This window comes from Chroicocephalus ridibundus, chromosome 10 (assembly GCF_963924245.1).
Source record: "Chroicocephalus ridibundus chromosome 10, bChrRid1.1, whole genome shotgun sequence".
NCBI classification, from domain to species: domain Eukaryota; kingdom Metazoa; phylum Chordata; class Aves; order Charadriiformes; family Laridae; genus Chroicocephalus; species Chroicocephalus ridibundus.
This window is the reverse complement of record NC_086293.1, coordinates 19,739,363-19,759,841: the sequence shown is the minus strand read 5'-3', so window position 1 is coordinate 19,759,841 and position 20,479 is coordinate 19,739,363. Positions and strand designations below refer to the sequence as shown.

The following is a 20,479-nucleotide window of genomic DNA, read 5'->3' as shown; positions in this document are numbered from 1 at the left end:
GATGGTGTTCTATGGCTAGAAACGGGCCAGTCAGTGTTGCCAAATCTGAAGACAGTTTCCTGGAGCGGGGGTTATGTTCATATCTGGCTGTCAATCACCATGCAGCGTGATGAGCTGCTGAGCTCTGTGGTGTTGACAGCTATAGACCCTTGAAGAAATGTCTCCGTGAAACTGAGTTCTCCTTTCAGGCTGCTTCCTGTTAAACAGGATAGCTGGAACTCCTGTTTCAGTTTGCCTGGTGAAGCACTCTGTGAGTGAATGTGTGGAATTTGAATATGGGAATTTGAATATCAAATATGGGGTGGTACAGCAGAGATCCCAGACTGAACGAGCTGCTGGAGATCTGCAGATCTGTATGAGCTTCTGGTTGGGGAGTGAAACCCTGGCACCTGGACACCAGGTGCCAATTTAGGTGAGTCACTGACTCCTGCGCTGGAGAGATGAGTATCGCGTTAGAGCACTGGGAGTACAGGAGCCCTTCATCAGAAGGATGGCTACTTGTGGGACTTGCAGCTATAGCAGCAGGAGGGCTCAGCAGAAATAAAAGCGATAAACAAAGCCAGACAGCAACCCCTAGCCCAGACTTCTGTGTGTGTGCAGCCCGTGTGGTTTCGGTTTGGTGGTAGAACTGGATTGAACTCTTGGATGGTAAAAAGCAAGTTTTCGGAAAACCTGTTTCAATCTGGAGCCTCCAAGAATAAATCCTGAGTACATAGAACACAGGTACAAAGTTTGGCAAGTCTGGTTTCCTCAGCTTTGCATTGCTCTGGGTGGTTCAAGTAAAACCACTAAATCAAAGCTGTTTGAAATACGGAATAAGTAAGTACTTGAGATTACTTGAATTCAGGCCAGTCTCTTCTGGGTCCATGCTTTCAGGGTACATAAAAAATAAAAGACCATAGGGAGGACGGAGGTTTGTATGTTGTATTCTTTGAGATACCAAGCTAATTCTGTCCAGATCTATTGAAAAAGTGCTCCAGCAGAAGTGCGCTAGAGGACATGCTTTTCAGTACCTCCAAGTGCAAAAGATCATGGCTGAACAAACTAACTTCTGAAATGTGAGTTATGGTTATTAACCGCGTCGCGCTGTACTTCATTCTTGTGCAGCCAGAGCAGCAATTCGGCGTTACCTAGGAGAGTGCTTGTTCCCTCCTCATCTCTCCCCTCCTTTTTAAGCAGTGTAGGGGCTGATTTTCTGCCCTATTTTCTGTGGACCACCACTTTCTTTTTTACAGTAACAATAAACGTAGAACTACTGTGCTAGGTGCAAAGCAAGAATTCTTCAGGAGAAACCTTCACCTTTGGGAGGTGGAGGGCGTGTTTTTTTCCAAACTGTGTTGATGTGTTTTGGTTGTAGACATTTTTCTCATTGCTTCCTAGTGCTGGTAAGCGGTTCAGTACCGTGTGCTCTCTGCAGAGTGCTCAGAATAGTGGGGAGGTTGGGTATTGCTAGAGCTGGGACCACATACTTCCTTCATATGTGATGTAAAGCTTCTGCATGACTACCTTAAACGCCAGCTCCAGTTCCAGATGGGGTGTTTCAATGAAAGACTAGTCCAAATGGCTCTCTGGTCTTGCATCTTGTTGTCTTGCAATTCTCTTTCGGAGATGTCTCCCACTGCATGCTGAGCTCTTCTTCACTAGGTGTGTATTCTCCATTTGTTTAAGTATTTAACCTTGTAACAACTGGATTCCTGTTTTGGTAGTATCTGAGCTTCTTTCAGTGAAAAAAATAATGCAGACCTACACATATCCACCGTGGGGTAAAGAATAAAATTCCAAATCTATTCCTATGGTTTTGTCTCTAAAAGCACCACAGGTGTAATACCTGCAGCCAGATGAATGCCTTAGGTGAAAATAAGCCCTTGTGTTATGTTCCAGGTGCAGGTTTCATGTAACTCTCGGGGTTGGCATCATTTGATGTCACCAAAGATGTGGTCAGCTCTCCTGCACTGCATTCTAGAAGCTCAGCTTCTAGGAAGAGCTAAATGCTCTGCCCATCTGACCTAGTGGAAGAGATGGGAATAGCTGTGCACAGTTTAGAGGCTGGATTAGATGAACTTTTGAGTCCCGTGTGCTGTTTGATATCCACCACCTTGAGAGGAGGGTTCTCCCCTTTGATCAGAACCAGTTATGGGCTGTTTGCGGGGTGAGGTGTTCATTCTGACCCTTAAAGAATGGTTCAAAGCCCTAAATTGTGAAGTAGGTTTATATTTTTAAAAATGCTTTTAGCACTGAGTATTGTAACTCTAGGTAATACATCTGCCCTCTCTTGAATTCTATTGAGTTTTAATGGCCTCGCTTTTTTTTTTTTTTTTTTTAATTCCAGTTACATGTCTATATTGCTGCGTCTTAAAATGCTTGTTTCACTTTCAATAGTGAAACTGGCAAAGGACAGAGAAAAGCCAGACATTTCAGCCTGACAGGAAAGCTCAGGTTGCTCAGTGAGCTAAGCACGTATAAACAGCAAAGTCTTACATCTGATAATCAAGAATGTAGGGAGCAATTGGGATCACTGCACTTGTGGAAGAAATCACTCTGGATTTTGAGGGAGTCATGATAAAAACAGTGTCTAAACCCAAGTATTCTTATATGGTTCTGCAGAAGAACCAAGTCTGTTAAGGATATTGTTGGTTTAGGTCGCATCAGGAGACCACTAAATATTGTGCCGATACTTGAGGAGAAAAATTGATGGATTGAAATGTTCATAACAAACATACGACAGAATAAAGCTCTGGCACACAAGCTTTGTCACAAGGGTTGCGTGTTTCATCAGAGCAGGCTAAATCAAATATAAGGACTTTATTTATATTTTCAGAGCGCTAATGGGGAGATAAATTGTTTTAAAAATGCACCGTGTTCTGGAGGAAGAAGGTATAGCTGGATGCTGTGGCTTGAAAGTAAACTTGCTTTTGAGCAAAGGCAGTTGAAGAAGTTAGGCTGCATGTTTTAACAAAGAGCCACCTGACTAGCAATTTGCTGTAGCAGTTGGGAATCCCTGCTGTAGTTGAAATCATTGCGCTAATTTCTCCAGCTCATATGGAAGTTGAGTTTTCTGCAGCTTTAGGAAAAAAACCATTGCATCTTAGGAAAGGTATCTTCAGTTATTAGAAATGGAACAGCAGCAACAGTGACCAGAGGTGAGGATTACCTTCCCCGCAAAGAGCAACGGAATAAACTGTGACTCTTCCACCTGAAAAACGATAGTTATCTTAAAATCCTGAATGGCATGGAAAGGTTAGAGGGGGAGCAACCTTTTTTTGCCTCTTTCATTACGACTGTGAATAGGTATTGAATGGAGCCAGCATGTAGTAAGCTTAAAAACAAATAATGACTTAGTCCTTGATGTGTGCAGTTAACCTGGGAAGCTTCTTGCCACAGGATGTTGTGAAAGCCAAACATCTGTGTGTATTTGAGGACACAGGGCAGCTCCATAGAAGAAGGAGCTATTGAAGGTTACTAAATGCATAGAAACCACCTCTATCCCAAGAAATCCCTGAGCTGCGCTTTGTTGAAGTTGGGAGAGTATTCCGGGAGGTAAAGTGCTGCTCTGTGCTTACTTCATACTCACCTTTCAGGCCGACGCCAGAGCCACAAAACTGCAACCTGGTTTGTCAGCGTGGAGCGGGAGGGGGGGATGCAAATAAAACTTGTAAAAACAGGGACTGGCACAGCTTGTGGTCCAGGTTGGTTCTGTGCTGCTTGTGATGTACTGCATGCACCTCTCACTCGCTAAAAGCATTGCCTGTGGGCTGTTGGAGTCTGCAGACTGTTGACTTGAGTTTGAAGAGAGGTGGAGAGTGTATTTCTGGAAACTACGCAGCTGGGAAAGGTGGTGTGAAGACAAATATTCTAAGCAGAGAAGCTGAATCTCTCCCTTTCTCTGTGGCATATGCTGTTCCTGCTGCTCTGAAATGGTAGGTGTTTTACTGAGTTACAGAGACTGTCTTACTGCTGATAGCCTAAATCTTATTTGTGTGAATTTCCCCCATTTAAAAGAGTGTTTCTTGCCTGGTAATGGACTGTAACTTAATTTGAGCTAAAATGGGTGATAAGCAGATGTATAAACAATACAATCCCTGTTCCAAAGTGGTTTCAAACTAAAAATGTCATGGCCTACGTGAGGTTCATACTCTTCAGAAGTACTCAAAACACTAGTCTTATTTTAGGTCCTGTCTAAACATTTAAAAATAACTTGAAAATACGGTTCACTTCTAGATGCTTCACCCTTGAAAGTCCGGTCTGGCACTTGGTTTTAGATGCTTACCCAAATCTGCAGAGGGCACAGTACAGAACAGCGGTAGTTGTTCCTTTGAGCTTTTCCTTCCTCTTTCAGGAGGAAGAGAACAATGTCGGGCTATCTGTCTTTTTGTCCCTAGGGGCATGGTCTCTGCTGTTAGGTAGTGTCTTTTTTTTTTTTTTTTTAACCTTTTGTTGACTAACTTTGCTGCTGTGGTCATTGGCGAACAGCTATGGAAAGCTGACCAGTAGCAGAACTGTGACGTATATTCTTGGGGGCAGGCTTTTATGACTGAGCGGATGTATTTGGGGAAACTATAGCCCCTTTGCAAGGATACAGAAAGTGAATTGTCCGCATCTCCCGTTCTCCAGTGAAAGTCACTCCGTGGACTGGCTGAGCAGTCGTGTGCTCAGATTAGAGCCGTGAGGGGTACAGATGGGCCTGGGGCTGAGAGAAGAAGCCAGGTGGAGTACATACAGGGTTAGGACAAGGGTCACATTGGGGAAGACCAGGACTAGGTGGAGTGGACTCAAGTTCCCTTCCTGTTGATTGTCCCCCTATTATCTTGACGTGTTGCAACTATTTAGTCAGCTGTTTGATGCAGGAAGGTGTCTCTATCCCAACCCAGAAGTCTCATCGTTGCAGAGTAGCAATGATGGGCTCAGTTGTTACACCATTTAGAGAGCATCCTTCCTGTTTCACTCTCAGTTATTGTTTTCATCAGTAGTTTTGTTCCAGCAATGACTCCCTCTCAGCCTGTTCCTGTGAGTGCTGGGCCTCTCTGCCCTTCTCCAGATAGTCTGCCCAGCTTAGATTTAGTTTGAACCTGTCTTTAGCCTGTATCATCTTTTCTATTCCTATCTGGTCCATGATTTCAGCTAGCATATTTCCCACTAAGTCCTGAGAAGATTTAATGTAAAACATTTTTATGATGCTAAACTTGTGTCAGCCCTACTGTGGCCTCCTGGGTTGACATTAGGTGGCTGATTGTCACATTTTTGTGGGGTTTTGGTTTGTTACCTATGTTGTGGCAAATTTGAACCGTTTCCTTTCCCAGAGGAAGGCACAGTCCCTGCTGTGTATATAGCTTATAGTATATAAGTATACTATATAGCTTAAGTATATAGCTTAAAATGACAGAGCAAGGGTGCCTGGAGCTGTGACAGCCTGCGAAGAGAACTGTGCTGACCACAGGCTATGGTTTATCCCTTCAGCACAGATGCACATACTTTTTCCTTGTTCCCCTTACCAGCCTCTCTGCTCTGTTTAGCTGTTTCTTCCAGCAGAAGAGCAGCTACTCAGATGTAAAACTCTCAGTGCTGTTCCCCAAAAGCTACCGTAAATCTGGTTTTCCTGTCTCCTGGGCACTTTTGCCCAGGGGTGACCCTGGCAAGGTAGCATTCTCTTGAAATGCCGACAGTCAGCCAGTTACGCTGGCTGCCATTTCTGCTCATAGCAGTTTGCATTTCAGACTAGCGCTGCAGCTTGTGGAGCAGACCTGTTAGTGCATCTCTGTGGCCCCAGGGTGAAGGTCTGGGCTTCCCTGAAAGGCAAAGGGAAGAGCCAGTCAGTCCTGCCCGGCCAGTGGCTGTCAGACTGAGAAGATGGGAGGGTAGCAAACCAGATGGAGAACAGTCTCAACCAAAAAGCCTTTAAAATTCATGGCTGCCAAGAAAAGGTAGCCAGTTCTGGACCTTGGTGCCTTTAGGACAGCACCAAAGAAGCTTTCTCAGCCCTGAACAGGACCAGGAGCTCAAATATTTTGTGCAAAAAGTTAGGATCTCCTCAGTCCAAATGTACAGATAAGAACAGAAGCTCATGTTGCAAAGCACTTGAGGGTGTTAAGATTTCTTATGGTGAATTTTCTCTTGTAATAAAATTCCCTGTTCTGGATAAGGTGTGACTAGATGTCTGCCTGTTAACAAAGTGACTGGAGAACTCTTGCTCCAGGTGGTTTATTTCTCCAAGTATGAAATCTTGCAGTGTCCTAGCTTCTGTTTCCTTTGCCATTTAATTTTCATGTTGCTCGTTTTCACTCGTCCAGATTGTGGACCCACAGTGGTATGAATGAAGAGCACTGCCTGATGGCCCACGCACTGTAGTAGACATCCTACCTGTGTCTGTATGCAGTCTGGATCTCTGAGTTTTATCCTTGAAACAAGAACTGCCAAGTGTGGGCAGTGTCTGGGATGGAGGGCTGTGACTGTAGAGTGGAAGAGTATGCTGCATCGCTGCTGCCAGCTGTGGCTCCTCAACCACAGGCACCTTGAGAGCCCTTCATGGATGGTTCCTGTGCCACCATGCTATGCTGGACTACATTTGGAAGCGCTGGATATCAGATCCCAGCCTGCCGTGGGAGGGTCATTGCTTGGGGCTGTTGAGACTGGTGCGAAGTTGATCCTGACTCTCAAGTCTGCACCCAGCCTGTTTAGTCTTCTGCAGTAGTGCAGTGGGAGCTATTGTGTTCTGTACGTGTGATGAGCAACTCAGGAAGGTCTCCAGGCTTTTTGAACAACATGTTGCGTTGCTATCTGTTCTTGGCCTTATGAAAGCCTTGGTATTGGCTGGCAGAGGTAGAAGAAAGTGTTTGGCCACCTCAACGTCGATCATTATCTAGCAGACCTATGTAACCTAATTACCAGAATATTGAGCCTAATAGTTTGTAGCTGACTACTAACAGCCTTCCAGGGTTAGGCACTAATTTATGGAAGATTAATTGATCAAAGCTTCATTTCTGATAATGCTTTAAAATGAGCTGAGTAATACAAGATAGAATATACCCCAACTTGGTTTGAAGGCAAACCACAAGCAGATTGCGGTAGTGATGTGGAATTCTGTTGATTTTGCTGTCTCTTCTGGGTGGGAGGGGATAGATGCTACTCATGTGGTTGCATTGCATTAAATTGATTTGCATGTTACTGCCTGTATTCACGACTGTAGCCAGAACTGCTGACACTGTTGGAGTGATAGGGGAAGACTGTCAAACTGCTGTCAGGTTGTACGGTTCTCCAGAAGATCACTGTGGAGGGCAGAAAAGTGAATTTTATTTGAAATGAAGGAAAACTCCAAGGCGAAGAATTCCTTCGTGTCCACCCAGGGCATGTTAATTCTTTATAGAGCTGTTGTGGTACTAAAATTGCAGACTTCTGGGGTGTTGAGGAAATGCTGTTCTTTAACAGGCCAGAGCAGCCCGCACTGCTCAGTGTCTGCAGAGCGAAAGGATTTACTCAAGGCAGGCTCCAGTGTTTAATGGTTCTGATTTGCATCCTGACAACTGGATGGTGGAGGTCGGGATGCGGTCCTTGTGTGTCTGCTTGTGGTCTATAACGCTGCACGAACTCCTTTTGTGGTAGGTTTCTCTGGTCTCCCTTCCACCCTGCAATCCTGCAGGGCTGACGCTGGCATGCAGACCATGGTTTCCTCTTGGGGTGCAAGTGTAGGACTGGCTTCCTTTCGCAGGATGTTTGAAGCTCCTTTCCTCTCTTTCTAGGTTGCTCCAAGGCCAGGCTTAGATGCAAAAGGACTTGCCTTGGGAGTGTGGTCTTTGCCTCTGGGACATGAGAGCTTGGTTAGGGGTCACGGTGCCATCCTCTGGGAAGCATGTGCTGGTTGCCGGAGGTCTCCTCCCTCCCTTCTGGAGGGCACCCTGCCAAGGAAAATAGACTCTTAAGGCAGAAGCGATTACAGTGAGACCGTGTGCTGTCCTGGCTGTTTCTGGAGGAAACGGTTGCCATTTCTGCTTTATAGAAATCAACACAGAACAGCTGAGGCAGCTCTTGCAGAGCAGGACTCCGGCTTTCGCAGCCTGGGGAGCCAGAGCTGAGAAGAGGAGGATCCTGGCTGAGGCTGGGGAGAGGTGCCCCGATGGTAGGAGGGCAGTGCGGTTGGGAAGGTGTGCCTTGTTTGAGGTGGAGGCCGGTAAAATATGAATCACGTCTGTTTGAAGTAGTGATGAAATCCCAGATGAAGGATTTCTGTAATACCTCGCCAAATAGTCTGGTGCGCTTTAGCTTTCCTTTCTCCCTGGTGAGAATGGTCGGTCCTGACCTACTTTTAGCAATAGCAGTTCTGTTGAATGCTACCCAAAGCTTAGCTGTGCGTACGGCAAACACGCGTTATCTGTTTTGTTCAGTCGGCATCTGACTGAGAAGTTTCCATCAAACGTTTAGGAGACAGGGAAGAGCTGTTCCTGGAAGAGACGCTGTTGGTGTGGTAAAACCCAATTCTGCCCCTTCTGTGCACCTCAGGGTTTCCCAGCCTGCTGAGGGTGATGCTCGCTTGCTTCCCTCCTGTGCTGTGCATCAACTTTGTGCTGCGCTGTCGGGATTCGGTTAGATGCTATCTAAATGTTAACATGATAGATAATGCCTTTAGAAATAGTCTATGAGGTTAGGTTTCCGGCTTCCTAAAAATGTGATTAGGCAGGGCTAAAGTTAAGTTCTTAATATTTAAAAATAAATAAAATCTATAAATGTACCGTAAAATAAGAAGTTTAAATAGAACTGTCATCCTAGGGCAAATTGCAAAGCTCTGTGTAGCTCAGTATCCTGCCTTTGACAAGAGCCAGAAGCAGACGCTTAATGAGGACTGTAAGAAACAGGGCATGTATAATGGGGGGGGTGGTGGGTGGGTGGTTTTTTGGGTTTTTTTGGTGGTTTTTTTTTTTCTTTCTCTCCTCCTCATTTGACTCCCAGTTTATGACCATCATGAGTTTAGGACCCTCCTTGGCCAGGAGTTGTATCTAATCATCTGATCTCGAGTACATCTATTCTCCGTTAATTTCTATAATCCCTCTTCTAACTTGTTTATGTTTCTAGTCTCCATGACATCCTACAGCAGTGAGCTCTACAATTTAATTATGCATTTTAAATGTTATTTAAAATATTCTACATCCAGTGACAATACCCTTGAAATATCTTACAGAAGTTGTCCGTAACTTCATGGGTTTCTGCATTGTAAGACACAGTAGTTGATTATTTCACGTTTTTCATCTCGACACGATGTAATGTTTCAGATCTCTTAAATTTTCCGTATCTTCCCCCTGGTTTTTTCTTTGTCCATCCGAAGACCTACTCTGCTCGTTCTCTCCTTATATGGAAGCTGCTCCGTGCTTTTGATCATCTTTGTTGTCCTTTTTGTCATTCTGTCTCCTTTTTCAGATGTGGGAATCAGAACCGCCTGCAGCATTCAACAACATAATGGTGACACGTGGTTTTTTTCCTAATCACTCCGAAGGTTGTATTTGCCTTTTTGCTTGATACTAAATCTGCCAAGTTTCCCAAGTTTTCCTGAGTGGTAACGGCTAACTTGGATCCTGTTGTGTTTATGTAATTAGAATATTTTGTGTTAGTTTTGGTATTTATTGACATCTAAGGTATTGTGTAGTTACTTAAGAGTGCATGAGTTCTGTTACTTTTTCCAGGCTTTTTTGAATTTGATTGTGACGAATAGTTTGTTTTGGTTTTTTTTTAATAATAAAATTTGCCACTTCTGGACGTATTGCTCTTCATAGATCTTATGTGAACGTATTGAACAGCGCAGGTTGCAGAACAAATCATTGGCAGATCTCACTGGTAACCACCTTCTGACGGGGAAACTCTTTTGGCTTCCTGCCTTTTACCTACTTATTAAATCATGATAGGGACTGTAACTTTAATTCCACAATAGCTTAACTTGTTTTTTTTTTTTCCCCAAGAGCCTTAGTTGACAGTTCTTTTAAAATCAGTTTAGTTCATATTAAACAGATTAAAAGCTGGCTCTTGGATCTCAATTAACTGGAAATGAGAAATCTGCTCTTGGAATTTCCTGGGTGCTGCAGGAACTTCTCTCTGCTCAGATATTAATCTGTATTTTGATCAACAATTGGGTTCTTGAATTTCTGCAAGCAAATGTATTTCTACAGGGAGTGATGGTCTTAGATTTATCTAAATTTGTGTAGAAATGGTGGATTTGCTCAGCAGGGCGAATTGGATGGGTAACTTTAGCGAGCTCTGCTTTCCCAGCAGGGTTCTATTACAGCTGGATTAAACCTATCTAGGCTCTCCGGATGTACTCTACGCGTGAAAGGGTAGACAATGGGGTATTTTTTTTTAACTAGTTGCCTGGAAGAATATTTGAGTCACTGATGGTATTTGACTGGATAACAGGTTCTTGGGCAGGTAAATGGAGGGCTGGTGGGTCAAACCGGGGAAAATAACCTTTTCCTAATGCTGTGCATTAGGAAAATGCACATTTTTTCTTTCCTAATCCTGTGCAGCATTAGAAAGCTAAAGGAATAGCCCGCCCGGGTCAGGTGCTGTGGAAAGGAGGTGCTCATCCAGGTCAGGTACCTTAAAGAAAGGATGCTGGCAAACTGTAAAAGGCTCAGAGAACTAAAAGAAAAATTAATTATTTCTGACTGAAGAAGCTCAGACCACCTAATGTATCCATCCGAAGGATTACACGTGGCTACAATCTGTGATTCAGAAGGCTCAAAGCTGGCAGGAGGTATAGGGAAAGGATTGCCTTATGCTTGTCTGCCCTTATAGTACTTCTTAGGCATCTATTATTGTCTGTTGCTGGAGCCAGGGTTTCTGTGTAGGTGGGCCTCTGTCTGAGTTAGAATAGCTGTCGTTATCTTCTTGCCCAAGGAGGATTAAGAAGGAGGATTAGTTTTCAAACTGTTGATGCAAAAAGCAACTAGAAGCTTCTTTGACTTGGGAGATCCTGTGACAAGCAAAGTTAGACAAAATAACAAGGCATTTTACTTGGGGTAAATAACCCTCGGGGATCAGCTTGCTGGGCTAAGGTGGCAGTTTCTGTAATTTAGGAGCCCTAAGAAAAAATTCTGCTTTCACTGGTAGACTTTAGCCAGCGGCTGATGGGCCAGAAGAAGAGATTGCTTAGTGGTGTTCTGTGTTTTGATTATGCAGAACGTTGGAGCAGATCCTAAAGGACTCTCATCTTCAAACGGATAACGCTGGCAGAAAGTTAGCCTTTGGTTGTGTTAAGATACAGAGAAACTAACAGCTGACTTGATTTCCCCTTTTAAAAACGTATATACAACATGGTACTTGAGTTCACATTTTGTTAGTGTTTGGGAGGATGGTCAAGTGACAAGTCAATTTACAATGACAGAATCTATGAAGAAAGCTTCTTTTAACAGCGAGTAGCTGGTGTTTGCTTTATATTCCTTGTAAATGTTTGTGTAGTTTGTCTTGATTCATAAAAAGTTCACTATTTAACACTGTATTAATCATTAACTCTTCGTTAACCATTTGTACTGGAAGCTTAAACTAGTTTTTATAACACATTTTCATGTGTGCAAGAGAAAAGATCGGTTGTGCTGGAGCTGCAGGGGAAGCACCTGTCCACTACCGTCAATTAATTCCAGTCTGCCTGAAACGAACATTCAGGTAGAAGCACTTTCTACAGTTTTTCCAAGAACCCCTAACAATGCACAAGCGTCGTTAAAATGGCAATAGTATCACAAAGTTGACAAAATATTTTGTGCAACGTTGTTTTAGTAGAACTTTTTCAACCCCCATCCAGAAAGGTATGTTCTAATGGTCAGCGGTTAACTGTCAAGCGTTTAGAAAACAGTTTTCCCAGGTGTTTATCTAACAACGCTGCAGCCTGAAAGTACAGGTTTTCTGCCACCTTCCCTTGCTGTTCCAGGTTTGATATTTTGTCTTTACACAGGTTTTTTTTTAAGTTATTTTGACCTCAGCTTTGGTGTCAGATCTGGTATAACAGAGCTCCCTTGTGTGTGCCAGTCCTGCTCCGACAGGATGGCTTGGATTTGGGATTCTCCTTGGGGTCAGTTTTATTTGGAAAACAGAGGTTTGTGTTCATCTCCGCCAGAGCCGCTTGCTGCAAGCGTTCTTAAACAGCAGAGCAGGGAAATGGCCCGGTAGTAGTAAATAAAACTCAAAAAAAAGATATATTTATTTAGTGGGAATGTCATCTTTCGCAGCAGAAAACAGCATGTCTCTGTTGAGCATATGAAATTTAGAAGGGGGGGCTGAAATTCGGGACTTTTGTGCAGAAAGCACAGCAGTGGTCGTCTTCCTCCTGCTGGGTGACTTGAATGCCCTGGAGCACAAGGGGCGTCGTGCAGCTGGAAGAATTATGCTTTTAATTTTTTAATCTTTTCATGTTCTTGCTGTGGGATGGCTCTGCAAATGATACAGTGAAAGTTTCAGGTGCAAATTTTGGGGTCCTGGTTTTTTTCCAAGGATAGTTCTGCTGGCATTGATGTTGCGTATGAAATCCAGCCTAGAAGGTGGAACGTTGTCTGACCTCTGCATTTTTGGGGGACAGGATGTAGCGTTAGGGAAATAATCTGTGAGGACTGAAATAATCTTTATGTGTTGATATGCTGTTAAAATGTGTCCAAATGAGTTCTGGGTTTGTTTCTTTAATAAATGAGTAAAGTCTCTGAGGGGGATACGTGAGGTCAGAGAGGTAAAAATAGTGCTACAGAAAACACGGTCTTATTTCAAATTCCAAGCAGCAAAATAGTGCCATTGCTTCCACGTTATTGGTTGTTGTTTTGTGGATGTGATATAAATATTCTGTGGCAGAACTGACTAATCCTCTAGCCCTTCTGTTGTGATCCCGATTAAATAAATGAAACTCAGAAGTATCATTTGGATATTAATATTTTACAGCGTGTTAGAGGCAATGTTCCGAGTATTGTCTGGAGCATTTTCTGATTTAACGGGAATTCATCAAAAAAATAGAATATTTAAAAAGAATCTTTAAGCCTTGGCAATTGCCTTCAGAATTAATTAAAGGCTACACACTTTTAGTGCAATCTGTCTGTAACAGCTGTGTTGTACACCAGCAGTGAGCACAGGAAGCCGAACGGTTCAGTAAATCCATAAAGAGCTCAGAAGTGTAGCCTGTCATGAAACCATCAGATTTAAATGTAGGTTATCCTCCTCCTTCCTGTCCTCCCAGAGAGGTTGTGATGGGTTTAACTGAAGAGCAAGAAATAAAAGAAGGCAGTGATGCCCATATTTGAGAAACAATTTGGAAAACGGAAGCAAAAGACGCTGCTGGCATTTTATCTCAGTTTTCACGTAGAATGGGAATGCTGCTCACTACTGATAGCCGCGCAGGCTTGTGCTCATTTCTACTGTATGTTTGCTCACCTAGCAATAAATGCAAGTTCATTTGCTAATGGCTCTTCAGCAAAAAGCAACAAAGAGCACTATATTCAGTGTTTACCCATTGCTCAGAGCGATTAGAACCAGCTTGCAGAACATGCTGTACTACCTCCTTTTTTTTTTTTTTTTTTTTTCCCCCCCTTTTGTCTTCTCAGCTGCCCTCTGTTTTCCCAGAGTCATGAGGACTAGATAGTAGCTTCTCACCTGGAATGCATTTGAGGACTAGCTCTTGACAGAGTGACTTCTAGGGGGATATTGGTGAGTGAAGGAAGAACAGGTCAGAGATTTGACCGCAGCAGGGTCTGCTTTTGATTGTGGTCTGCCGGAATGAAGGGCTAGTTACTTTTCCATCTCTTTTTCCAGTACAGGCGCTCCAATTGGTAAAATGCTTTCAGTGAAACACTAGGGATAGGTTCAACTGCGGATCAGAGAGCTTGCAGAAAGATCTGTGTTGCTGGAGTGGTGTCATGCACTGGATTTTGAGTTCAACCACTGGTGGTACGAATGAGCGTTAGTTCTGCCGCTGCATTTGTCGGTGACGGTACATCTCGGACAGAGCAGAGTCTTGCAGCTTACAGGCATGACCTCCAGCCAGACAGACAGTATTTCAGAACTCAGAAATTCCAAAGACACATGCCGATTTTACTGTGTAAGTACTGGCATAGGAAGGTTGCATTAGCTAGAAAGAAGATTAGAGATTCCTGTAAGTGGTGTAGTGTAATGATGTCTTGTGATCCTCAGCTGCTTCCAGATCAAAGACTCTCCTCCATGTCAGTGTGGCTCTGTCACAACGTAGTCGAGCTCCTGCTGTTGGATGGTCATCAGGCTATTGTTTGTTTGCAGGCATTTTAAGCTCAAAACCTGAGGAGACTCCAGACAGAGTTGCACAACAAGCCATCGTGACCTCTGCTTGATGGCTGTGCAGAGGTACCAAGGCAGTTGTGTGATTAAGGAGTTCCTTGAATAAAGTTTTCTCCAATAAAAATGGTGAGAACGCATAAAAAAAATAACTTGCATGTTGGAGTTGGGGCAAGATATCCTCTACTGATATAAACCCGAGGTGGTGTAGTTAAGTTAGAGCTCCATCCTTCAGTCTACGTGTATCCACTTGCTGGCTTTATAAATACCCCTCATCGCACTTCACAGATGACATGTCCCGCGCGATGAGGACCTCTGTCAAGTGCTACAACGCGCTCTCTCGCCACTCTGGAAAGAGACTCGCAAGGCGAGTTCAGCGCTGTTTGCGAATCTGGGTGAAGCAGAGTGCGTTCGTAGCGCTGAGAGCAGAAAACGCTAAGTGTCCATTATCAGGGCAAACAAAAGCCCTAGTGTGCGCACAACCTAAACACAGCGCCGGTACGGTGTGAATCGGCGGCTGTGTGGTCGGGGGCCGGGGGGGGGAAGCTGCCAGCCTAGAGCCGGCATTCCTGCGTGTGGGTATATCCTGACAGTACTGCCCGCTTACCTACAATAACCATGTGAAGCGGAGCTTTTCCAGAGCTTCACAAAGCCTATATTTAATAATGTGGTGTATTTATAATACTTTCCATCCGCTGGATTTCACAAGTAGACTAATCCTCTCAACTGGTCTTTTGGTAGAGCAAAGATGCCTGTTTTACTGACAAAGGAGCTGGAAAGCAGGTTTTTGTGGGTTGTTTTTTTTGCAATAGCAGTGGAATAAAGGATGAATCTAGAGCCTTACAGTTATTGCTCTCACCATTGCTACTGTGTTTTCTGCACGCTGGGTGCTGTATAGAACGAGTGGAAGACACAGTTTCTGTGGTGAGAAGTTTGTGACCTAAAGTGGGTAAGCTCTGCGGTAAATGCTGGGGTAGTCTTCTCTTGAAATGCTGCAGATCTTTTTCCACCTCTGTGCTCTAAGCACTTCTGGACTAACAGCTTACCAAGAAGATCCAGGAGGGATGATGATGTAGGAGGGAAGTGATGATAGTTTTCTTAGCTTTAACTAGAAAATGAACGTCATCCCCAAGGAGCTGAGTTGCCAAAACGAGCACGGCAGGTTATAGATCCGTTCTGGAGGAGATACTGTACCCCTCAGCTCTGTGGAGCCCCTGGCCCAGCTTGGCATCTGTGTAGTTGTATGCAGCTTGGATACCTTGTCTGCAAGAGGGAGGGAGGGAAGGGGGTAGATTCACAGCTGCATCACCACCTACTTCTCCATTCAGATAACGTGGTACTCGTAGTGAATTATGAGTACTTGCAGCTGCTGCCCTTCCTCTGTGGGGAAAGCATTAATCTAAGTGTTGCAGGTACTTATTACCACATTTCCACCACGCTGCGGGATTTACCTATGCTGTTCAGGACAGTTGCTCCCATCTGTGGCATGGCTTGGGTGAGTCACAGTGGATTTCAAGAGGGGTTAATCTAAAGATCGTCTGGAGAGGAGCAGAACAGGTCTGGTGGTACCCTGGGTCTATCTAACACCCACCCCATCTGGCCTTGCCTGCACTTTGAGGCATGGAACAGGGCAGGAATGGAGCATTGTCCACAGAGCAGGAGACATGTTTAAATCACCTTTTACCGTACTGGTAGAGTTGCTGTGGAGAGAAGAGTGCCAGCTCCTCCTCCTTCCCCAGAAGGCTGCGGTAACAAGTAAGCAGGATAAGGTGGTCTCCCCCTCACCTGGACATGCTGCATAACTGCCCAAGGAGATGGGGACACACAGGGGCTGGCTTGGCAGGGCCAGGAACAGACTGGTGGCTCCAGGGGGGGTGATTAGGAGCTGCTGTGACTGACTCTCTGGAGGCCTCATCCTGACATCAGAGCAGATGTTTTTGTGGGCCATGCTCAGTGGCAGAAATGGCACGAGAAGTTTCCTTCAGGAGCACTAGTGGAAGAGCCTTAGACCCAAAAGAGGCTGTTGCTAGCCGTAAGTGATAAGAAAGAGAAGTATTAATTATGATATCTAGATCAAATACAGAGCAAATGTGTTATTAGTTTGCTCTGAATTGGATCCCAGATACAGTTTATTTAAACAATGGTCCTGCAGGTTGTGTTTGTCTTGGTGGTTTGTTTTACTGTGGTGTTGCTCATTAACAATGTCTGCGATGTGCTGGCTGCTGTAGGAGTGTGGTCCTTTCCTGGAGAACTTCCAATATAGCATCATAAGAGAGAGTTTTGCAGGAGTGTGGTTAAACATGGCTCTTTTGGATGTTACAAGAGTTAGTGATCAGCTTCAGTGTTTAAAGCACCTTCTGTCACAATATAGAGAGGACCTTCCTCCTTAGTTTATGTCTCTGGATTGATGAATCTGTGCTTTGGACTTTTTATTCAGCAAGTTTGATACAAGTCTCGGGCATGTGAGGGGAACCTTTCTCCAATACCACCCAGCAGTCTTTGGGAAAGCACCCGAGACCATTACTTACAGCAGTCCAGCTTCTCCTGAAGATGCTGGGCCTGTCTTCTTGATGTGGAGATGATTGAGTAAAGTCTCCGATACTCCTGCAGGTCTCTTTCTGTTGGTGTTTCTGCAAATGTCCTGTGTTGGCTCTTGGTGTCTAGCTCTCTGCTTTCTGTGATTATCCGTGTTCTCTTTGCCTACCTCTTATAATAAGAGTGCTATTGAAGGATTTTGATGAGTGTTAATCTTCACTCCCGGTTTATGAGGAGTTATAACAGCTTTTCCTCTCTTGCAGAGTGTTTACCATGCCTCTGGGAACGTTACTCCTTCCTGTTCTCTGTTTCTTGGGAGCAGCAATTCCACGGGGACTGCAGTATGTCACATTCTCACGCAACGCTACGAAATTCCTCCACCTGTCTATGGACTTGGAATCCGGGACCATATACTTGGGGGCCACCAACTTTCTCTTTCAGCTGACATCTGACCTGCTGCTGAAGAACGTGGTTCAGACTGGACCAGTTCTGGACAGTAAAGACTGCCTCCCCCCGGTCTCAAAGCTGGAGTGCCCTCAGGCACACCACACCGACAATCACAACAAGCTGCTGCTGGTGAACGCCGTGCAGAAGGAGCTCATTGTGTGTGGCAGCGTGCACCAGGGAATCTGTGAGAAGAGGAGCCTCACGTCCATCGACCACGTCCTCTTCCGACCAGAGAGCCCTGGTGACACTCAGTACGTTGCTGCCAATGATCCCAATATCACCACTGTGGGACTTATAGCCTACTCCAAGGATGAGGTCCCCTTGCTGTTTGTGGGACGAGGGTACACTAGCCGAGGAGTTGGAGGAGGGATTCCTCCCATCACTACCCGGAATCTTAGGGCCCATGGAGGGGATGTTCAAGCAACAGACTCTCATTCTATTTTCTCCTATGAAGAAACAGCAAAACTGGCTGTGGGCCGGCTCTCCGAGTACAACCACCATTTCATTAAATCCTTCACTTATCGCTCGAGCGTCTATTTCCTATTCTACCGTCGGGACCTCAAGTCTCAATCGCGTGAGTACAAGACTTACATCTCACGAATCTGCCTGGATGACTCTCATTATTACTCCTACGTGGAGTTACCTCTCCTCTGCCAGAGCAAAACCAATACCTACAGCCTCCTGCAGGCAGCCTATGTCACCCAGCCGGGAAAAGGCCTGGCCCAGGGGCAGCTGGACACCGAGGGGGAAGTGCTGTTTGCAGCCTTCTCTGCCTGGCAGGCTTCTTCTGGCAAACTGAGCGAGGAGTCTGCGCTCTGTGTCTATGCGATGGAGGAGGTGGATCGCCTGACCAACTGGACTAGGGATGTTTGTTACATGAGAGATGGGAAGTCAGAAGAAGGGACAGAAGTGGCATATATTGAATACGATGTCAGTTCCAACTGTGTCCAGCTGCCAGCGGTAAGTGGCTGTGCACCTTTGCCAGGCTAAAGAATAGCTTGCAACGTGTTCTTGTGTTGCTTTGTGTTCCTCAGGTCACCCCGTTTTGCGCAGATGGGTGTTGAAATCTGCTTGGGTTAAAAGCTTCTGGGCTCAGGCTGTCTCTCCGCTACTGCAGCAACGCGATGCGAGAGCCGTTGCGTCCTGTTTAAGTATGGTCTGTCTCATTGCTGCTGCAGCTCTCTGCCCCACGGGGACAGGTTTCCTTGCAGAGGGAGATGGGCTGTGTGTGGCAATGGGGTGGCCTGGCCCTGAGACTGTCTCATGGCAATACCGGGGCAAGAGCACTAAAGCTACAGTTCAGGTTGTTCTTTATCAGTGTTTTCATCTCCTGGTCTGCACTACAGGGAAGGAGAGGGGTATGTTCATGTGCACCTATGTGTTGAGAAGGGAATTTAAGGGGGGTGCTGGGTCCCTGTTACTTATGGTGAGGTGCATCTCACAACAACTGCCTGCGAGGGCACTCAGGAGCAAAAAAGAATATAACAAAAAACAAGTGTCAACAAAATCCTGATTTTCTATTAGTCTTGCAGTATTTTGTGCCCAGGGAAGACCACCTCCTGACCTGGCGATTCTTTGTCTCCAGAGCTGTAAGAGGTGATAATCCTTTAAATTCTGTGGCAAAGGCATGACGGGAGGTTGCAGGATAAAAATGTGAACTGAAGTGGCTGTGACCCTGAATCCTTGCAGTCTGTCAGCCACGCTGGCTGGTGCCATGGTATCGGGGACAGTGACACGAACATAGGGCAGCAGCGTTCTCCTGGGGCGGTGCTGGATGCTGTGTCCCGGCGTGAGGCTCTGTGGTTGCGAGTAGCCTGTTTTCACCGAGGGCGTTGCTAGTCCTTAGCAGAACAGCATGTTATCTTGTGTCTTCCTTCTACAGAACAGGCTGTCCAGATAATTGCCTCTTCCCAGCCTTGTGCTACAAAGAGCAAAGTGGTACCACAGAGCTTTGGAAGTCGCCGAGTTTGGATGTGTGATCCAAAACCAGTTTTAAAATTACGGTTTTCCTTTCAGTAGCTAAAGCTGACTGTAGAATGCTTGTGGGACAGGGAAAGGGTGAAGAGCAGACTTGGAGCAGGACGAATGTAAGGTCGGGAGGAGTACGTAAGAGTTGGGAAGCAAGAGACTGCCCAGCCTGATGTCCTGCTTTCACTGTATTTCTTAGTGGTGCCCCATGTTTGGGGGAGTTAAATGTCAAATTGATGTAAGCACTTTAGAAAAATCCTTCCTTCAAAATGATGTAGAGTCCCCCTGTAGCATTTGATCCAGCGGGGTGCGCAGGGTGGGAGGAAAAGGCCAGTTGTGGCTATGTGATTCCTGGCGCGTGATCCCGGGGTCCCAGCTGCACGGGTTGCCGCTAGTGGGCCGACTAAAGTACAGCGTCTTATTAACAAGTGTGTCCAGTGATACGTAAATGTCCTAACAAACTTTATCCTTCACCATTCAGTGCATGGTAGCGGTTGTCGTTAAGATTGTGTCTAACAACGCGTAAGGGTCTGTGCCAGCTCCAGCCCGCTCCATTCAGTGCTGAGTGGAAGCGGCTGTCAGTGAACATTTTATGCAGAAACCGTTTTAACTCGGTTTCAACGGTGGCAGCTTGTGCTGTATGTAAGGATAATGCTAATTAATTTCACATTTTTCTGCCTCCAAAGCAGCCTGCGCACAAAGTGTGCCCTTTTCCCTAGTTAGCACTACCTCCTATTTTTAGTCCAACGGGACAGACTAAGATTGGGGGTTACAGTTCAATACAATCTCTTCTACTGGAAAAAAAAATGCTTGTTTTTCTAAGAATTTCACAACCAGTTAATTTGTTCTAAGTTTGCTGGAGATCCATTAGTCTTGAGAAGCAGGAGACTCTGTACGTGCTGTTAGTGACTTGATAATTGGAAGCGTGAAACGTGTTTCTGCAAGGCTTGGGAAGGCTGCATATCTTCTGTGGGTGTAGTTTTCAAGGTATGCAACTTGTCCTTTTGCACCGAGCTTTGTCCTCTTCGTGCGTAGATACAGATTATTTGTCCTGTTGTTGCTTCTCACCTGTGTAATGCAGGAAGCGCACACCAGAATTCATGGCAGCAGCTTCATCTGAACTCGCCGCATCACACTGCGTGATCCCTGAAGTGTGTTTTCTGCGACGTTGCCAAGATGTTATTCACTGAAAACAATTCAGACAGCTTCCATGTAAATTTATATAAGCCCTTTATACAATTATCATGGTCTTAATCCTGTAGAACGGAACAAGTTTCAG

At 45.2% G+C, this 20,479-nt stretch overlaps 1 protein-coding gene across 5 annotated transcripts in view; it reads left to right on the top strand.

Moving 5' to 3' along the window:
- The window catches only part of PLXNB1 (plexin B1), an 81,469-nt gene that overhangs the window by 22,735 nt on the left and 38,255 nt on the right, over nucleotides 1-20,479 (top strand). For all 5 annotated transcript variants that reach the window (XM_063347729.1, XM_063347725.1, XM_063347727.1 and 2 more), the window contains one exon: nucleotides 17,049-18,192. In XM_063347729.1, coding sequence (XP_063203799.1) covers nucleotides 17,059-18,192 — 1,134 coding nt within the window. In that variant the 5' untranslated portion in view covers nucleotides 17,049-17,058. The remainder of the gene's footprint in view (nucleotides 1-17,048; nucleotides 18,193-20,479) is intronic.